This window comes from the organism of the source record quoted next, unplaced genomic scaffold, assembly GCF_019419815.1.
Source record: "Pyrus x bretschneideri cultivar Hongxiangsu unplaced genomic scaffold, Pyrus_bretschneideri_v1 Contig22, whole genome shotgun sequence".
NCBI lineage: Eukaryota > Viridiplantae > Streptophyta > Magnoliopsida > Rosales > Rosaceae > Pyrus > Pyrus x bretschneideri.
Window position 1 is genome coordinate 5,681,549 of NW_025999524.1, and position 18,431 is coordinate 5,699,979.

An 18,431-nucleotide genomic window follows, 5' to 3' on the forward strand; every position below is an offset into this window, starting at 1 on the left:
GCAAAAAATGGTCCAAAGTTCAAGATTGTTATGTCATCAAACGATATTTGGTTGTGTTGAAGATTTAAATTTAAATATGTTTTGTAGCTGGAAACGAGCCCAGCTTGGCAGATAAAGAAATTGAGAGAGTTCTGTAAGGCAAAGGGAATCCCATGTTACAGCTTACTCTCTTTTCGGTGCAGCTAACAGTTAATGGGGAGACAATGAGACAATAGTGTTTTAGGGTCGCATGTCCTCGATGACATTGCCAAAGCAAAGGAAAAACAACGGCTCAAGTACGTTACGACTCCTTCGTTCTTTACATATATCTTTCGATCCTTTCCCTCCCAATATCACTTGTACTTGTACTTTTTTTTTACGTGTTCTCCATTCTCTCGCTTCAACAATGCATGCATTAAAGCATGGTAACACAAGGCTTCAACAAGGAAAGAATAAATTATAATCTTGACATTTTCGATTGGTCTTTAACTGACGAAGAATTAGAAATTTAGAATGTAATTACAGTAACTACATGGAGTTCATTTGCGTATGGTAGCCATTGTATTGTAATATTTACCCTATTTGTATAGACTTCAGGTGTTAACTAACTGGTCATAAGTTCGAATCCTTCTTGCTAGAGCTAGAGGAGCCTCTCCGAAAGCCTCCCCTCATAGTTTCAGGTTCATGTATTAGCAAATAACAAGTCATATGGTCAATTATTAGAGGGTGATGCTACCTACAAACCCATTTTTACCTCTCACACACCTCTTTCTATTTTCAGCTATCAGATAAAATGAATTGAAAAAGATCAATGGACAAATTAGATAAAGCAATAAGGGTAAGCTAATATGGAAAAAAAAGTCATTTCAGAGAGTTAGGTAAAATGTGGCCATACAACAAGCTCTTCTGTTCCCCCACATTAATGCTTCTGTTCTATTACATACACCTAGTGAATAATAGTTAAGGCAAACTCTAAATTGCCCCAAAGTTTCCCAACGCCTAAAGCAAACGCTCAACAGAGGCCTCGAAAGACTTGACTCGGGAAAGCTCGCTGCTTCCTCTGCTTCGGAATGCACCCTCTCGCCTACCTTCTAACAAAAATCACGACTCTTTCCTATGATAAAAAAAAGGAATAAACGATGACCTATTCAACAGAACGATCAACCGACCACGTACTCATACTGACGAAAAAAACAGCAAAGCAGTGCGGAAACTTACGGTGCCAAGCATGAGAAAGAAGCAGCAGCAAATGCAGGCCATGTAACCGAAGAAGAATGACGTTTGCATAAAACGAGACATATCTGATCGGGCGTAGTAATAATACAAGCAGTAACCATATATGAAGAGGCCAGTGGGTCCACCGCATGGGAAAAGACCTGTCGCAAATCAAGAACTCTCATTAGTCCAGCCACACAAGTCATAGAAAAAGCAAAACATATTCAATAAATAAATCTATATGGATTCAGAGTCACGAAGAGATGGGTTCACAGAGTCATAACTCAAAAAGTAATGACACTAGTCACTGAAAGCATATAACATTATGAAAACCCCGAAGATCATTAGTACCAAACAACTTCTACCCTATTTATGTAAAGCATATATAGAAATTTGTATTTTTGGACAAACGATAAAAAAATCAACATTATATTAGACATTACTGATAATCTATATATAATGTACTAAATTATAAACAGTTTAAATCAATGGAAAAAGTTATGAAATGAGCACCACAAGTTGTCTCTCAAAAAAAATATTTGAAGAATTCATTAAGGAGAGGAGACTCTCTCTCTCTCTCTCTCTCTATATATATATATATATATATATAATTGAAAAAAAAGGAATAACATCTTAAGTTAAAATTTAATTTATAAATTCATTAAATCTAACAATTGAGATCCAATATGGTCAAAATCTAATGGTAAAAGAAAGATCTAACTGCCCCAAATTAAATCTAATGGCTAATACAATTTGAAAAAAAAAATTTAAATCAAAATTCACCCAAAAACTCTTGTTTCATGTGATTTTTCAATATTTATCAGAATCTAAATATTTTTAAGTTAAAATATCCATAAAAATAAATTACGATAGTTTACATAAGTCTTATTTTTTTTAAAGTCACTTTGAAAAAAAGTTTTAGCCTAAATTCATTCTTTAACTATCTCGGGTTAAAAATTTAACTCAATATGGTTGGAGCAAATAAACCGTTTTCTAGGTTTAAAATGTTAGATTTGAACTCAAAGGGTTGGATATAGTCTTATAGTGAATCTGATAATTAAAGTGTACTCTTTGTATGTTATATGTACATTGCCAAGCCGTCAGCCCATGCTGACTTTGAGTATCTGAACCAAAGATAGAAGAAATGTAAAAATAAGACTTTGGAGTAAGTCTGTAAGATGCTAGGAGATGGTTAATTTGCTGCATTTTTGTGCATCTCTCTCTCTCTCTCTCTCTCTCTCTCTCTCTCTCTCTCTCAGAGCGAAGGACCACATGGTTGAATGGGCAGGGATGTGAATGTGTCCGCACTGACCAAAAATTTGTTATTATCTCCTATTTCAAAGACTACAAACCAATATTTCGTTATGCATTGATGTATCAGTCAGCAAATGAAAATGAAGGCTAATACTTTCAGAAAACAAACCCCATACGTTGTTCCAAGACTTAGTTATTCTCCTTTTTCAAAGTCTGCAAACCAATATTTCAGCATGCATTAATATATAGCAGTAGACAGCAAATGAAAAGGAAGCCTAGCTTAATTAGCATGCATTATTTCAGAAAACAACCCCGACACGTTAGATGGTCGTGTTAGTTATAAGGGTATTTTTGTAATTGTGAAATGGTATTAGTTACTATAAAGAGCACTGTAAAGGGATCATTTGGGATTCACTTGTAATAGCTTCGTTTGTGAAAAATACAATACAGTCTTCTTCTTCTGCTTATTTATCTGCATTCTTAAGCTCCATTTCTACTAGCTAATAGCTCTAACACAAAAGAGATGAGTCGCTTAGAAGATACGACTTTAATTTGACGATTCCTAAAATTGTATCCATAAGTTGTAAAGTGAACACAAGATTAATGGATACGTAGGAGAAAGGATCACTTGATCGTTAATGCTCATCAACTGAATTTGTTCTGAAGTCTCCATTATTAGGTTTTTTTTAGTCAAAATAGTCTCTGAGATTTGTATAAGTTCTCACTTTAGTCTCAGAGATTTGAAATTCATAGAAGTGGTCATTAAGATTGTCTACCATCAATCATATTGGTCCTTAGATAAAAAATTATGTTAAATAAGTATCAAAATGATAAAATTACCCTCAATTTAATAAACAATAAGCCAAAATGAAATGATCAAAATTGAGGGTATTTTTGTCATTTTATCATTATTTAATCGAGATTTTTTATGAAATAACCAAAATGATTGATTGTGGACAAACTCAGAGACCAATTCTATTGATTTCAAATCTCAGAGATCCAAATAAGGAGTTATGCAAATCTCAATAACCATTTTGGCTAAAAAGCCTAATTAGAAATATGGAACGATCAAACCTAGTCTAGCAAGGAAGTCAATAAAAGCTCCTCCGTTGGCTGTGAGTTATGACTTTACGCTAGTGCTAAAAAGTTGAACATGAACTCCTTACTGATTTATTTAACGACACTGGTCATTGCGGAAGAGAAACAGTTGATGGAAGTATTAGCAGCGGGGAGGGGGGAAGGATTGGTTTGAGTGGTGGAGTTGGTGTTGTTGTTTTCAGCCATGGAAGTGACGATGGGTTGGAAAAAAAAAATTGGATTGTTTGTCGTTAAGATTGTAGGGCTCAATACCATGTAAAACTCTAGAACACTAGGGTTTTCAGCTTAATTGCACACCCATATAATGATGGGTTGCAGTATATTTATACACATCGATTTCAGATTACAAGTAGGGTTTTGAATACCCTATTTACACGGAGAACTTTGAATTCAAAATACAAAATCACAACAAACTTATCTTTGAACTATTCAAACTAAAACTTGACCTAGCAATCTTATCCTATGAAGAGTTTGTTTCGGAGCTGAGTTTCTAATAAGATTGACTCGGTCTAACATACGTGTCGTTGAAATTTGATCCAACAGTTGAAGTTATTATAACTTTTAAAGTGAACCTCTATTTATAACCGTTTGATCAAATTTCAGCGACACAGATCTCCTAATTTGGTGGATTAGAATGAAGAAATTCGGAGAGTACCATTTCCTGGTTCGAGGATACAGAGGAATATTGATACTATTGATGGTGTAAGATCTCCTCTTACAACTTTTACTTTTGTTGAAGAAAATAATAGTACTGCAGCTTGACAAATTCATTTGTGTTGTAAAAGTTGTGGGGTGAATGCCCTCATGTTTTTGGCAAAAGGTTAGAAGACTTTAGAATAGTGATTATGTTGTTATTGTATGAAGTTTGTCAAAGGGCATTTATTTCACCTTTGTAAGTTTTTATGGGAGTGACTCTATTTAAAGAGCACTTCGTGTGTTATCACTACACACTGCAATAAGGAAAAGAATTGAAAACAATAATATCAGTACCCTTTCACTTCCCTTTTTTTTTACCTCCAATCATTTTATGTTATAGTTACGAAACTAAATAGCGTAATATTTTACACTCACTTCGTTTGTGTCTCTAACAAAAATTATCTCTCTAACTTTTATTTATTTATTACAATTTGTTTAATTTCACCTTATCTAAATAGTTTATTCTTCATTCTAGTTCTATCACGAAATTAAAGGTCAAGTCAAAGCAGACATGTAAATATTCACGGTGGTTAATTAGTGAATATATTACACAAAATAAAGTATTCACGTGCTCCATTGGAGGTTTAGATCTCTGCTAGCACAGTTGTCTTGTCCGGGCAGAGCCTTGGTAGATGAGTCATGACTCTTTATGAAAACAGAGAAGCATGGTTTATAATTTGAAAAATGTTAAAGAGATTCTTTTAAAGTAAAATTTTTTGACTGTTTATCGTTTTACATTAATTTTCGTATTATTATTTTATATTATTATGTCAAAAATATAAGGTGATAAAGAGTTCATAAAAAATCATTTTTAAGAGAGGTCTCTTAAACTTTATATTTGCAATAAAATATTAGGCCAGATGTGGACGTGTACACACATATACAACGCACCTTTTGTGAAAGCAAAATCCCACAATTTGAACACCTGAAAAAACAGATCGCAGTTTATTTTCGAATTTTAATTCGTATTTGGTTGATGAATTTCTTCAAAGGCACGTTTATTATTCACTCTTGGCCATCAAAGGAAAAGCTTATTATTGACCATAAAAATGAGTCAAGGTTATTAACTTATTTCATTACAAAGATGGAAGAGGGAGAAGGGAGTTGAGAAATTGGGCTGTTTGGTCAGTAATACTGGCTAACCGTGTCTTCATGCATGCATGTCCATCGATGAGTAGAAATTTGCATGGGCTGTTCGGTCAGTAATGTTGGCTAACTGCGTCTTCATGCGTGCATGTCCATCGACGAGCATAAATTTGTATTTGAACGGACAATACAAGTAGTATGTTACGTGTTATAATATAGGTAGACAATATATTTAATTCATCTTATTCTTAAAATATATATTTTTAATATTTTTTCACTTATATTATGACATATAGTAAAATTACTTTGTGTTTCGTATACACTGAAAAATCTTCATCGAAGAGTATTTTTATCTCGTTGTTCAGGTGCATGCCTATATAAACGCAAGACATTGTTACAACTGGAGACCAAGATATCTTCTAATTCCATAGACTTCTATCTAAATTCTTGAAGATAATTTGTAAGCTTAAGTTCGCGATCGACGTACATTAATTAGTTAGTAATGACGCCAACGATAGTTCCTGAGGTAACACTGAGCTCTTGTGACATGACGATGCCAGTGATCGGCATGGGGACTTCATCATACCCTAAAGTTGACCCTGAAACAGCCAAGGCTGCAATTCTTGAAGCCATCAGAGCGGGCTACCGCCACTTCGATACGGCCTTCATTTACGGATCAGAGCAAGATCTCGGGGAAGCCATAGCTGAAGCATTCCGTCTTGGACTCGTCAAGTCTAGGAGTGAGCTCTTCATCACCACTAAGCTTTTTGCCAGCTTTGCTGAAAGAGACCTTGTAGTGCCTGCCATCAACATGAGTTTAAGGTTTAAATGATAGTATGACAAAGTTATAGTTCAGTCAATCAATTCATATTTCATAATATTAAGGGCTCATATGATAACAGTTTAGTTTTCAGATTCCAATTTCCAATTTTAAAAACTCACAAAAGTAGCTTTTAATTTTTAGTTTTCTGATAAAGTGAAAAAAATGAAATATTTATCAAAATGCTCCTAAATGAAAGTTGAAACCCTAGCTATAATTAACTTTTTATTTTTTTAATCATGAATGAATTATGTAGGAATCTGCAATTGGAGTATGTGGATATGTACCTAATACATTGGCCCTTCAAATTTGGGAAAATGGTGAGCTCTATGCCAGTGGAAAAGGGGGTGCTGCTACCCTTAGATATCAAGTCAGTTTGGGAAGGCATGGAAGAATGCAAGAGACTGGGCCTTGCGAGGGGCATTGGCGTGAGTAACTTCACTTCCGAGATGCTTGAGGATCTCCTTTCCATCGCCAATATCCCTCCCGCCCTCAACCAAGTACATATACATTCCTACTTTATAATCAGTTAGTTTTTATGCATGCCTAAGGCTATATATTTTATATGTTAATTAATTTGTATGTCGAAATGCACAGTTGGAGGTGAACCCACTTTGGCAGCTGAAGAAACTGAGGGAATTCTGTAAGGCAAAGGGCATTCATGTGACGGCCTACTCCCCGTTAGGTGCATCCGGGACTAGATATGGAGAAAACAAAGTTTTAGGCACAAAAGTCCTCCAAGACATTGCCAAGTCCAAAGGAAAAACAACTGCTCAGGTGCTAGTTAATCAGTGCTGAATGTCTCATGAAGTTAAATTCTCTTATAATAATGGTTTCACAGTGTACACATGCAACTAAGTTAGGAAACTATATATACATTGATTTAAATTAGCAGTGAACCACCCGACCATCTCTGAAACCTTAACAATTAGGACAACTAGTTTTGTTTAATTTGCCAACTCGCCCTAATATATATTATATACATATAATACATAGACGTAGCTTAGCATTGCACTAGTTAATTTTTCCTTTCTTTTTAATGATATGCAGATAGCGTTGAGATGGGTGTACCAACAAGGGGTGAGCTTGATAACAAAGAGCTCCAATAAGGAAAGAATGAATCAGAACATTGACATCTTCGGTTGGTCCTTGACTGAGGAGGAATTAGACGAGATTAGTCGCCTTCCTCAACAGAAAACAATCATTTTTGCCTCAATTGTGGGACCGCATGACGTTGTGCGCCAGATTGATGCTGGATTATGATCAATCCATCGATCATTTCTGACCGTTTCGTTGATGACATCATCCGCGAGGGCTTTGATATAGCTAGCTAGGGTCGCCCGTACTCTTAGTTAGACTGTATTCGTTCTCTTTCAGAATTTCATAAGTTTTTGTAAGTTCTACAGTTGTTTGGAACTTTCGGCATCTGCTCTGGTCAAACTTTTGCACGTTGTTTATGTATTTTATATCGTATCTTGAACATAAGCATAATAAATTGGCTTTTTAGCAAAAATAGTATTTGAGATTTGCATAAAACATGAATTTGGTCCCTGAGATTGAAAATCAATAGAAATAGTCCCTGATATTATCCACCATACATTATTTTGGTCTTTCCGTTAAAAACTCCGTTAAAGTGTCTCAGAGCTCTTGGCCGGAAGTTTGGGCAATTTTCAAAGCTTTGTAACTCAATCATTTCTTAACCAAATTCGACCCATAATATATCAAAATGAAGATAGGAAAGTGTAAAACAAGATTATACCTATTTGGAAGCCCAATGGTTGCCAGAAATGGCCAAAAAATAGCCTAAAAAGTGACTGGTCTGCGGAAAAACTAAAAAACTCGTCGGAAACTGCGTAAACTTTAAACATTCATAACTTCTTCAATACTGAACAAAATCGAATGATTTAAAAACGAAAATCATACTTCTCAATGAGACGAAGAGATTGGTACCTTTGTAGATGGCTAAATCACCGTGGTGTGGCCAAAAAAAGTCTCAAAATTGGCTGTCTTGGTCTCGAGTTAGCCTCTTTCGAGCCATTTTTCGGCCAAACCACGGTGAATTAGCTGTCAAGAAGATACCATTATCTTTGTCTCTTTGAGAAGTATGATTTTCTTTTTTAAATCACTCGATTTCATTCAGTATTGAAGAAGTTATGAAAGTTTAAAGTTTATCCAGTTTCCTGCGAGTTTTCCAGCTTTCCCGCAGACCAGTCACCTTTCAAGCTATTTGTCTGCCATCTCCGGCAACCATTAGGCTTCCAAATAGTTATAATTTTGTTCTATATTTTCCTATCTTCATTTTGATATATTATGGGTCGAATTTGGTTAAGAAACGATTGAGTTACGAAGCTTTGAAAATTGCCCAAACTTTCGGCCAAGAGCTCCGGAACACTTAACGGGGTTTTTAACAGAATGACCAAAATAATGGATGGTGGACAATCTCAAGGACCAAAGTGATGTATTATACAAATCTCAATGATCATTTTAACTAAAAAGCCTAATAAATTCTTGTGCTTTTTAATTACAGAGTTCGTTTGGATCCATACATGTGAAGCTCATTGGCTTGGCTTTACAATCTTCAATTAACTTTTATATTATGTTGGATACTAGAAGTGAAGGTACTGGAGACTGGAGAGTGTATTTTGTGTGTTCGGGATTGTATGGATTAAAATGATAATTTTCTTTTACCCATTGCGCATGTTCGGGGTTAAAAATTTTCTTCTTCTTCTTAGTCTAACTTAAAGTAATACAATCGCTTGTAAACATAATAATCAAAATGATAAGATGAAAGACAGCTACATTTTCGTCTTGCCATTCTCTTTGTACGGTCCCCGCTCAATATATGCAACGTGGACATTGCTTTCACTATATTTAAAAATCAACGATTGTCCTTCCACCATTGCCCCTGATAATTGTCCTTCCACTTGTCTGAGAGATTTTTTAGTGTGATCATCACATAAGATGGTACATCACGTATCTCTATATAAATGGTGAGTTATGCGAGTTAAAAGGTTAATAACTTAAAAATTAAAATTTTCCACCACTTGCGTAAAAACACGTGATGTACCATTCGTATTTCCGTCATGACTAAAAGTTTCTCCACTTGTTTGGTAAATGTCTCTGATTGTAAACGACTTTCTAATACTTGACGATGGCGTCGAGTACGTGGATATGTACTTAATACATCGGCCATCCAAATTTGACAAAAAGGCGAAGGGTATGACTGCTGAAAAGGAGATGGTGTAACCCTTGACATAAAAGTCTGTTTGAGAAGGCATGGAAGAATGCAAGAGACTCGGCCTTGCCAGGGGCATTGGCGTCAGTAAATTCGGTTGCAATCTGCTCGAGGACCTCCTTTCCATCTCCAAAAACCCTCCCGCTCTCAACCAAGTGTGATTATTTAGAATTCTTAACGAAACCCGTATGATACTGTTCACTTTTAACGTTAAGGACATTTTTATTCTAAAAAGTCACTCCTGATACTATTCATGTACAACACATTTTTGTCTTTTTGGTTAAAATTCAAAGTTTTCAAGTCATTTTCATTAGTTATCCTTTATTTATATGGATATATATATACATACAATTGGATTAAACTGTCTATATTTTAAGTTCTCATTCAAGTGTCATATCTGCAAAATATCGTCCAAGGTTGAAAATAGTTTCTGTGGCTGGAGGTGACCCCAGCTTGGCTTGTAAAGAAATTGAGAGAGTTCCGTAGGGCAAAGGGAATCCCAAGTTACAGCTGACTGTCTTTGGTGTGCAGCTAACAGTCAATGGGGGAGACAATAGTGTTTTAGGGTCGCATGTCCTCGAAGACATTGCCAAAGCCAAAGGAAAAACGACGGTTCATGTACGTTATGACTGCTTCGTTCTTTACATGTATCTTTCGATCCTCTCCCACCCAATACCGCTTGTACAGAATCTTGACATCTTCTATTGTTCTTTGACTGAGGATTGGACAAGATTAGCCACATTCGCTCTGCGCTCACCGCACGGCTGCGTACTTTCAAATGAAAACTACTGCTCGCCCAAGTGGGGCTCCGGTGGTTGTCTTCTTCTTTTCGATGTGGGACAAACAAACATTTTGGAATCGCCAAGTCAAAATAAAATGTAATGAATGCTACAAACTATGATTTTATGACGGGAGTGGACAGGAAGGTATTATCCGCTGGAATACATGTAAAATAATATAATTAGAAATTTAGAGAGTAATTAGAGTAACTTCATGGAGTTCATTTGCGTATGGTAGCCATTGTATTGTTTTATTTACCCTACCGGTATACCATTCAGATGTTAATTGACTGGTTGTAGGTTCGATCCTACATGGGAAGATTTGTTTCATTCCAAAAGTGGAAACTGGAAACCCCATCGGCTAGTGCTAGATGAGCCTCCTTTCATATTTCGTAGGTTTGATATTTTCTTGCACAACTCTTTAACCCGATACGAAACGACACGAAAATAATAGATTTTGAATCAAACTGTTAACGAGTCAAGTTATTATCGGGTCACCCGTTAAGAACACGTTAACAAATCGCTCCATTATTGGGTCACCTATTAACATGACGAGTATGGCATGTGAACGACATGAACACGAACTGTTTGCAAGGTCTGGACATTAGACATGGCAATTTCTTTCCGACATGAAACAACTCGACCCGTTAACGAGATAAGTTTTTATCGAGTCACTGTAAAGAACCTGTTAAGATAACAGGTTTAACACAACACGATCGTTAAGATAACGAGTACGAAATAACGGATATAACACGACAACAATACAAACACGATAAGCACAACCCGTTTGCCAAATCTATATTTTCATATTCTCGTCTTAGCAAATAACAAGTCATTTGGTCAATTATTAGATGTAATCAAGAGCAATCGTGCATCCAAAATTTAGCTTTGATTCCTTCCTTCCATCGATTATTTGATTCGAATGTAATTAGTGAAAATGCTTAACACAAACGTACAATTAGACAAAAGAATAAGGGCAAGCTAACATGGAAGAATGTCATTTCTGAGAGTTTTAAGTAAAATGTGGACATACAACAAGCTCTCCTGTTCCTCCACGTTAATGCTTCTATTCTATTACATACATTTAGTGAAGAATAGTTAAGGCAAACCCTAAATTGCCCCAAATTTTCCCAACGCCTGAAGCAAACGCTCAACAGAGGCCTTGAAAGACTTGATTCGAAAAAGCTCGCTGCTTCCTCTGCTTCTGGAGGCACCCTCTCGCCTACCTTCTAACAAAAATCACGACTTTTTCCTATGATAAAAAAGGAATAAACGACAACCTATTCAACAGAACGATCAACCGACCACCTACTCACACTTGATGGACTTGTAAATGTGACGAACAAACAGCAAAGCAGCGCGGAAACCTACGGTGCCAAGCATGAGAAAGAAGCCGTAGCAAATGCAGGCCATGTAACCGAAGAAGAACGACGTTTGCATAAAACCAGACATATCTGATCGGGCATAGTAATAATACAAGCAGTAACCATAGATGAAGAGGCCAGTGGATCCACCGCATAGGAAGGACCTGTCACAAATCAAGAACTCATATAGTCCAGCCACACAAGTCACAGAAAGAGGAAAAAATATTCAATAAATATATGCTCTGCTATACGGATTCACAGAGTCACGAAGTGATGGGTTCACAGTCATAACTCAAATGTAATGACACTAGTCACTGAAAGCATATAACATTGTAGAGAAAACAACTTGAAACCCCAAAGATCATTAGTACCAAACAACTTCATCTATTGAATTTCAGAAATTTTCGTACTTCGAAACACATTATGAGCATTTCTTGTATCATATTTGTTTTTGCTTTTGTTCATTGTATAATTTTATGGTCCTTCATATCTACAGAAAAAGTTTAATTTAGAAAACATTAAACAAAAAACAAAGCAGAAAACTAAACCTAACTTCTGGGAATATAAGCAATATAACCTACAATAGAAGCAAGATTATGAAGATTTGTTACCTCCACCACCACCCATGATCTTCAGCAGCAAGTTGGAAATATGTCAAAGCCACAGTTATAAAGGCAGTGACAATCAAAAGAATAATAAATACAATAAACAGGATGCTGTAGATTGTGTAGATCCTGTGACCCCAGACGCTGGCGAATATGTAGTAAAGTTCAATGTATATTGCACTGAAGGGGAGAAACCCTGCCATTGCCATCTGAGGAATGGTCGTCCTGTACCATGGAAGAGTTGGAATTTCTCGAGGATACTTTGTGGTGCGGACGGGAGCTTGGAATTCAGCCTTGCTGTTTTTCCCGGCAATACCACCCAAGACAAGCAATGGTGATGTTACCAATGTCCAAATAAGGACAATTACCACAATAGTACCAAAAGGAAGAGCTGCAGTTGCACTATAAACAATTGCAACAGTGTTAAGGAAGCAGAAAGTCAGGAACAGGGGCCCGCAGAAAAGGCACCCGGTAAGTAACAGGTTTCTCACCTGTCAACCAGAAAATGGAAACTAAATGATTCCATTTCACTTTAAAAGCATAAACTATAACCTGCATTTGTTGCAAACAGAATTCATATTGACTTACCCAGTTTTTTCCTTCAAGCTGACAATAGAAAGAAGTTGCAGTATATCCCGCAATGCCAGAAGTAAGAGCATATATGACCACAAGCGCAGTGAATAAAGCTCCTCGGTTGTATGGATAAAATACACCAACCAATGCCAGCATGAAAATGAATATTGTGCTGGAAATGAAGAGAAGGCCAGACATTAGCATTAGTACTAAGTACTAACATTTAATAAGCAAAAATAATTGCAATAAGATCCTCACAGAGTGAACAGCTGGGTTCCAGAACCATGGGCTGCAGCAAACAAAGATTTGTTCTCGGGAAACCGGAAAACATCACCATGAATGTACTTCCATCCAGTCTCTTCTTGATCATCAGCAGCTTCCTCATCTTGTGCATACCTTAATATAAAATTAAACAGATATAATAAGTGACAATTAATTCTAAACGGAAAACCCGGAGACTTTCAGAAAACATCAGGTTTTCAGGGATCAGAAATTAAATCTCACTTCATGAAATCGTTCTTCAGGACTCGCATGAGAATCGTTGCAAGAAAACCCGTCAAAAGGAGAACTGTGACGCATGAATTTATGATTGAGAACCAATGGATTTCCAAGTGATGTGGCAGTGAAGAGGACTGTGAGTATTTATCCATTCTATTCTCGAAGGGAATATTAGTATCCGACCATTTCACACTGTACATGAAATCCGCATCAACACTCCTTGTCCTCTGTCAAGTCTACAACAGAATGAGGGTCCATCTTGGCGGTGATTTCAATCACACGATCTTTATTGTAATGAGCATCAAATTGGATATGCTTGTAAAGAAAATATTTGTATTCCCTCGGGTCAGTTTTTCCTTCCTTGTCAACCTTTCCCAAAAAGCCCCAGATGGGCAAGTCATCATAATACATTTGGAAGTAGTAGTCTTTTTTCACAGCAGTTCGAAACTGCGCAACTTCTTCCTTGGTCAGCTTCTTCTACAAGCAACCTCAGAGTCCTTATCTTTTCTAAACTCAAGCTTATAAGGAGCACTAACAAGCCGATCTCCATTCAACACCTCTCCGAGCGCCTCCCTCTTCTCCTTCACATCACCTAACATTTACATTCATTCGCCGCCGAATTAATAACCAAAAGAGACGATAACACAGCAAATGTATCACGAAACAAATTTCGCGAACAGAGCCATAATCAAGAGCTGCATCATTATCCTAATTTTAAAACCCAAAACTTTGCCTCTATCAATCGAAAATGTTTACAGGGACAATTATCCCCAAGTTCCCAACATTTTAACTCCTCGAAATAGAAATTCCAAGTGAAAAATCCTCACGACAAGTTACTATTTCAGAATTTTATGCACATTTTTTGGATGTCGCAGCTAAAATTTACACAATTGCATATGGAATGAGAATGTAAGAGCAAAAAGTTTGAGATGCAAAACCTGCTGAGCAGAAGGGCAGATCAAAATAACGATACGTTTCGCTGCAACCAAACAAACAGATACAAAGACAGATTAATAATCTTAAAAAAATCAGAAATTGCATGAAGAATTTCAGAAAATGGAGGTCGAAATCCAGATCGGAAGTCAGATCTGGAAGAGCTTTGATAGGATTACCTGGGGTTGTGGAAGGGCCCGACTTTGTTGGAGTAGAGGGGGACGGCGTCGCCTTCGTTGTAGCGGTGGTCGGAGGCGTCGGATCTGACGTGAGTGGCAGTGCACGCGATTAGAGCCGCGAGTAGGAGAATGGGCGGGAGGTTCATCTTCATGGTCCGGACGGAGAAGAAGAAAAAGAAGATGCAAGTGATATTCTTTCAACTGGAGAAAGTGACAGAATGCACGAACGAACAACTGAAGCAACCGGATAATATATTTCTTTTCTATTTTTTTTTCCATTTTCGAAAGTATCTATTTTTTTTTTTTTTTTTTTTTAGAGTTTTAACGAAAAACTCACGGTACTGTTCACTTTAACAAAAAATTATATTTTTATACTAAAAAGTCAAACCTGGTACTATTTATTTTACCTTTTATTTTGTCCTTATCGTTAAAACTCAAAGTTTTCAAGTATTTTCATTATCTTTTTTTTTTAAAACAATGATATTATTTATCTAGAGAATTGAGGAGTGGGTGAAGTCTCATAATGAGTTAATAATATAGTTGAAATCCACCTTTGTCAATAATCGGACTTAAGACCTCACACTTACAAAGAGGAATACCACTAAACCGTACCAATGTTATAAAAAACGTTAGGTGCTAGTTAGGGCGGCGGGTTGGGACCTAGCGCTTAGACGAAGCCTAGACGAACTAAGTGGATTTAAGTAAATCTATTGTATTTCGTGTAAATAAGTGTCTGTTTATACTTAAAATATATATAATTTCAACATAAACTAGAAAATAGAATGACATATATATTATGAAGTATTAGAACATAATGAAAATATGGAAAGCAAATATATAATGTGTGTTTATTTAAGTGTTCTATAAGCCTCTTACAATTTATTGAAAACAATAAAATGCAAAAGAAAAGGTATTTATTTTCTATCTAAGTGAGTTGCAACCTAGGCAGATGTCCAGGGAGGTCTGAATGGGTTAGGCGGGTGAGTGGGTGAAGTCTCATAATGAGTTAATAGTATAGTTGAAATCCACCTTTGTCAATAATCGGACTTAAGACCTCACACTTACAAAGAGGAATACCACTAAACCGTACCAATGCTATAAAAAACGTTAGGTGCTAGTTAGGGCGGCGGGTTGGGACCTAGCGCTTAGACGGAGCCTAGACGAACTAAGTGGATTTAAGTAAATCTATTGTATTTCGTGTAAATAAGTGTCTGTTTATACTTAAAATATATATAATTTCAACATAAACTAGAAAATAGAATGACATATATATTATGAAGTATTAGAACATAATGAAAATATGGAAAGCAAATATATAATGTGTGTTTATTTAAGTATTCTATAAGCCTCTTACAATTTATTGAAAACAATAAAATGCAAAAGAAAAGTTATTTATTTTCTATCTAAGTGAGTTGCAACCTAGGCAGATGTCCAGGGAGGTCTGAATGGGTTAGGCGGGTGAGTGGGTGAAGTCTCATAATGAGTTAATAGTATAGTTGAAATCCACCTTTGTCAATAATCGGACTTAAGACCTCACACTTACAAAGAGGAATACCACTAAACCATACCAATGTTATAAAAAACGTTAGGTGCTAGTTAGGGCGGCGGGTTGGGACCTAGCGCTTAGACGGAGCCTAGACGAACTAAGTGGATTTAAGTAAATCTATTGTATTTCGTGTAAATAAGTGTCTGTTTATACTTAAAATATATATAATTTCAACATAAACTAAAAAATAGAATGACATATATATTATGAAGTATTAGAACATAATGAAAATATGGAAAGCAAATATATAATGTGTGTTTATTTAAGTGTTCTATAAGCCTCTTACAATTTATTGAAAACAATAAAATGCAAAAGAAAAGTTATTTATTTTCTATCTAAGTGAGTTGCAACCTAGGCAGATGTCCAGGGAGGTCTGAATGGGTTAGGCGGGTGTTTAGGCAGTTTAGGTGGGCGCCTCAGCAAGTTTAGGCGCTATTTCTTAATTTTCAAATTCCTAGGCATTGATCATGGCGATGGTCAATCGCTGGGATTTTTAGAACAGTGGACCGTACTATTAACTGGCTAATTTATTATTATTAATAGAGAGTTCGAAATTATTATTATACTTTAGGAGATGAAAATTTTGAACCCGAGATGCATGAAAACCTAATATTCATATCTATTAAGATATTAGACCACACATAATTTCGACGGTATAAACAACCTATTGATAAAATATTATTTGTTAATTAAAAATTTATAAAATGAAATTGGATTTTATATAACAAAATACTCGTTAGAAAAAATATTTTTAAATAACTGATAGTTTTTTAAAAAGTTATCCATAAAACCAATTGTTATAAAAATAAAAAAATTAATCTTACAAAAGTACTTTAAATTCTTTTATAATTCAAAAATATCTTCTCTAAAACAACTTCTAGTCAATTAAAACATTTCTCAATGAATACAAATAGACTTTTAAGAATTGTAAAACATTATTCTTTATAATAATTTGCTATTAAAAAAATTTAAACATTGTACAAATATAATTATCAAATCGGAATTGGACTTTGATTCAGTACAAAAGAGAATTTGGTCTTTGACCCAAAATAAAACAAACTGCAAAGCTGATTTAGGCCCCCTCTCTCATTAGCCCATTAACACAATTTTCAGAGGCAAGCAGTATCACGACATGCCTTATTGCGGACAAAGATCTTCATTTCACTGTCCATAACTCAAGAATTGGATAATTTGGGCGTTCAAATTGAGTTATATAATATTCATTAACTCATCTCGCTAGCTTACCTCACACAAACTAAGGGTTATGATTTTTCTTTCACACAACCTAAGTCCCCAAATTTCCTGGTCTTTAGGCTCTGGACATTAAGGTCCAGAGGGGACCCAAATTTCCATACTACAAAGGCTTGGTTACCCACCTTCGTATGGTGTTCGTGTGAACGGATTTGCCTTTGACTTATGCATACATTACAATTCAACAACAAATAAATACTCCATAAAATATCACTTGCCTGACCCTAATTTTATAAAGCTTAATGTTGATGGGTTGGTCAGTCTTCAGAATGTAGCTATTGGGTTCGTGTTAAGAAATGATAAGGGAATGTTTTGGGTGGCGGTTCTTTCAATGTTGATGGAGCTACGATTTCGAGGCAGAAGATATGGCACTGAAGGAGGGTCCTTTTTTTTACCTTAAAAAAAGGGAAGGTGTTTCTAAGATCGAGTGGAAGGAGATTCAAGATTAGTCATCTACTATGTGCTTGGTAGTTGGTCTGCTCCCTAGAACTTGAAGGCTACGATTGTAGAGATTCGAAGGCTGGCGACAAAATTCCAATACATCTCTTGGCGGCATATTTTTAGGGAAGCTAATTTTGTTGCAGACGCTTTTGCTAAGCATGACCTTAGTCTTCATTCCAATCGTATTTGGGATGGTATTGTATCAAACTTTGCCGCCCCAGCCATAAATTTTGATTTGGTTGGGGCCGATTGTTCTCGTGGTTCCTCTCTTTAATATAAGACTGTATGGATATAAAGTTTGATACAAAGAAGATTAGCATGCTCAAGAACAAGAATGACACACATAAACTAAGAACGGTTCTAACTTTTTTAGCAAAAGGCTTATAAGTTAAGTAATTTAAAACATTTATCCATTCACTCGAAATTCTAAATTCGATTATTCTTCTTACATTATCGTTAACATATAAAAATGAAACTAAATAACAGCTACCAACCTACCACCTCATTACCAGATGCTATAAACATTATTCCAAAGATGCGAATAGGTTTCAAATTACAATATTGCCCTTGTTAAAGTCATCAGTTCCTCAGTTGTGACAAAAAAAAAAATTAAAAAAAATTAAGTTGGAAGATTAGAGCAGAAACATAACGATGTGGACGTGTGAGAATTAAGGGGCATCTCTTCCATCCACTTCTCTCATATTTTCTATTTTGTTTTTCTTTTTTCTATAAAAAATTAATGGGGCTTTTGGATATAGGTCCAATAACATAGGTAGTTTTTGGGACTGAATCCAGTTATCCAATTACATATTTTGATATCAATTTTGCCCATTCAGTTAAAAATATTTAAATTCTTTAATTTTTTTAACATTTATTCAG

The 18,431-nt window shown here is 35.7% G+C and overlaps 2 protein-coding genes and 1 long non-coding RNA gene across 4 annotated transcripts; 1 reads left to right on the forward strand and 2 right to left on the reverse strand.

Moving 5' to 3' along the window:
- Positions 1 to 804: 804 nt before the first annotated feature.
- On the reverse strand, positions 805 to 1,755 carry LOC125477554. Of its 2 annotated transcripts, none has more exons than XR_007258595.1 (2): positions 1,708 to 1,755; positions 805 to 1,355 (listed from the first exon to the last, which is right to left on the reverse strand). It is a non-coding gene; the product is annotated as an uncharacterized LOC125477554 (long non-coding RNA). The 2 variants fall into 2 exon arrangements; XR_007258596.1 differs by lacking the exon at positions 1,708 to 1,755 and adding an exon at positions 1,479 to 1,699.
- A 3,968-nt stretch (positions 1,756 to 5,723) lies between these two features.
- Positions 5,724 to 7,661, forward strand: LOC103943129 (D-galacturonate reductase). Its single transcript, XM_009353336.3, has 4 exons — positions 5,724 to 6,150; positions 6,405 to 6,648; positions 6,746 to 6,925; positions 7,199 to 7,661. The coding sequence occupies exons 1-4, from the start codon at positions 5,831 to 5,833 to the stop codon at positions 7,409 to 7,411; spliced, it is 957 nt and encodes a 318-aa protein (XP_009351611.2). The 5' UTR covers positions 5,724 to 5,830; the 3' UTR covers positions 7,412 to 7,661.
- A 3,488-nt stretch (positions 7,662 to 11,149) lies between these two features.
- On the reverse strand, positions 11,150 to 14,546 carry LOC125467889 (transmembrane 9 superfamily member 3-like). The gene is given in 9 exon segments (XM_048584814.1): positions 11,150 to 11,690; positions 12,138 to 12,622; positions 12,720 to 12,876; positions 12,963 to 13,100; positions 13,209 to 13,417; positions 13,419 to 13,681; positions 13,684 to 13,794; positions 14,141 to 14,181; positions 14,315 to 14,546. Coding segments are annotated over 9 exon segments (1,776 nt in total). The 5' UTR covers positions 14,467 to 14,546; the 3' UTR covers positions 11,150 to 11,470.
- Between the last annotated feature and the right edge of the window lie 3,885 nt (positions 14,547 to 18,431).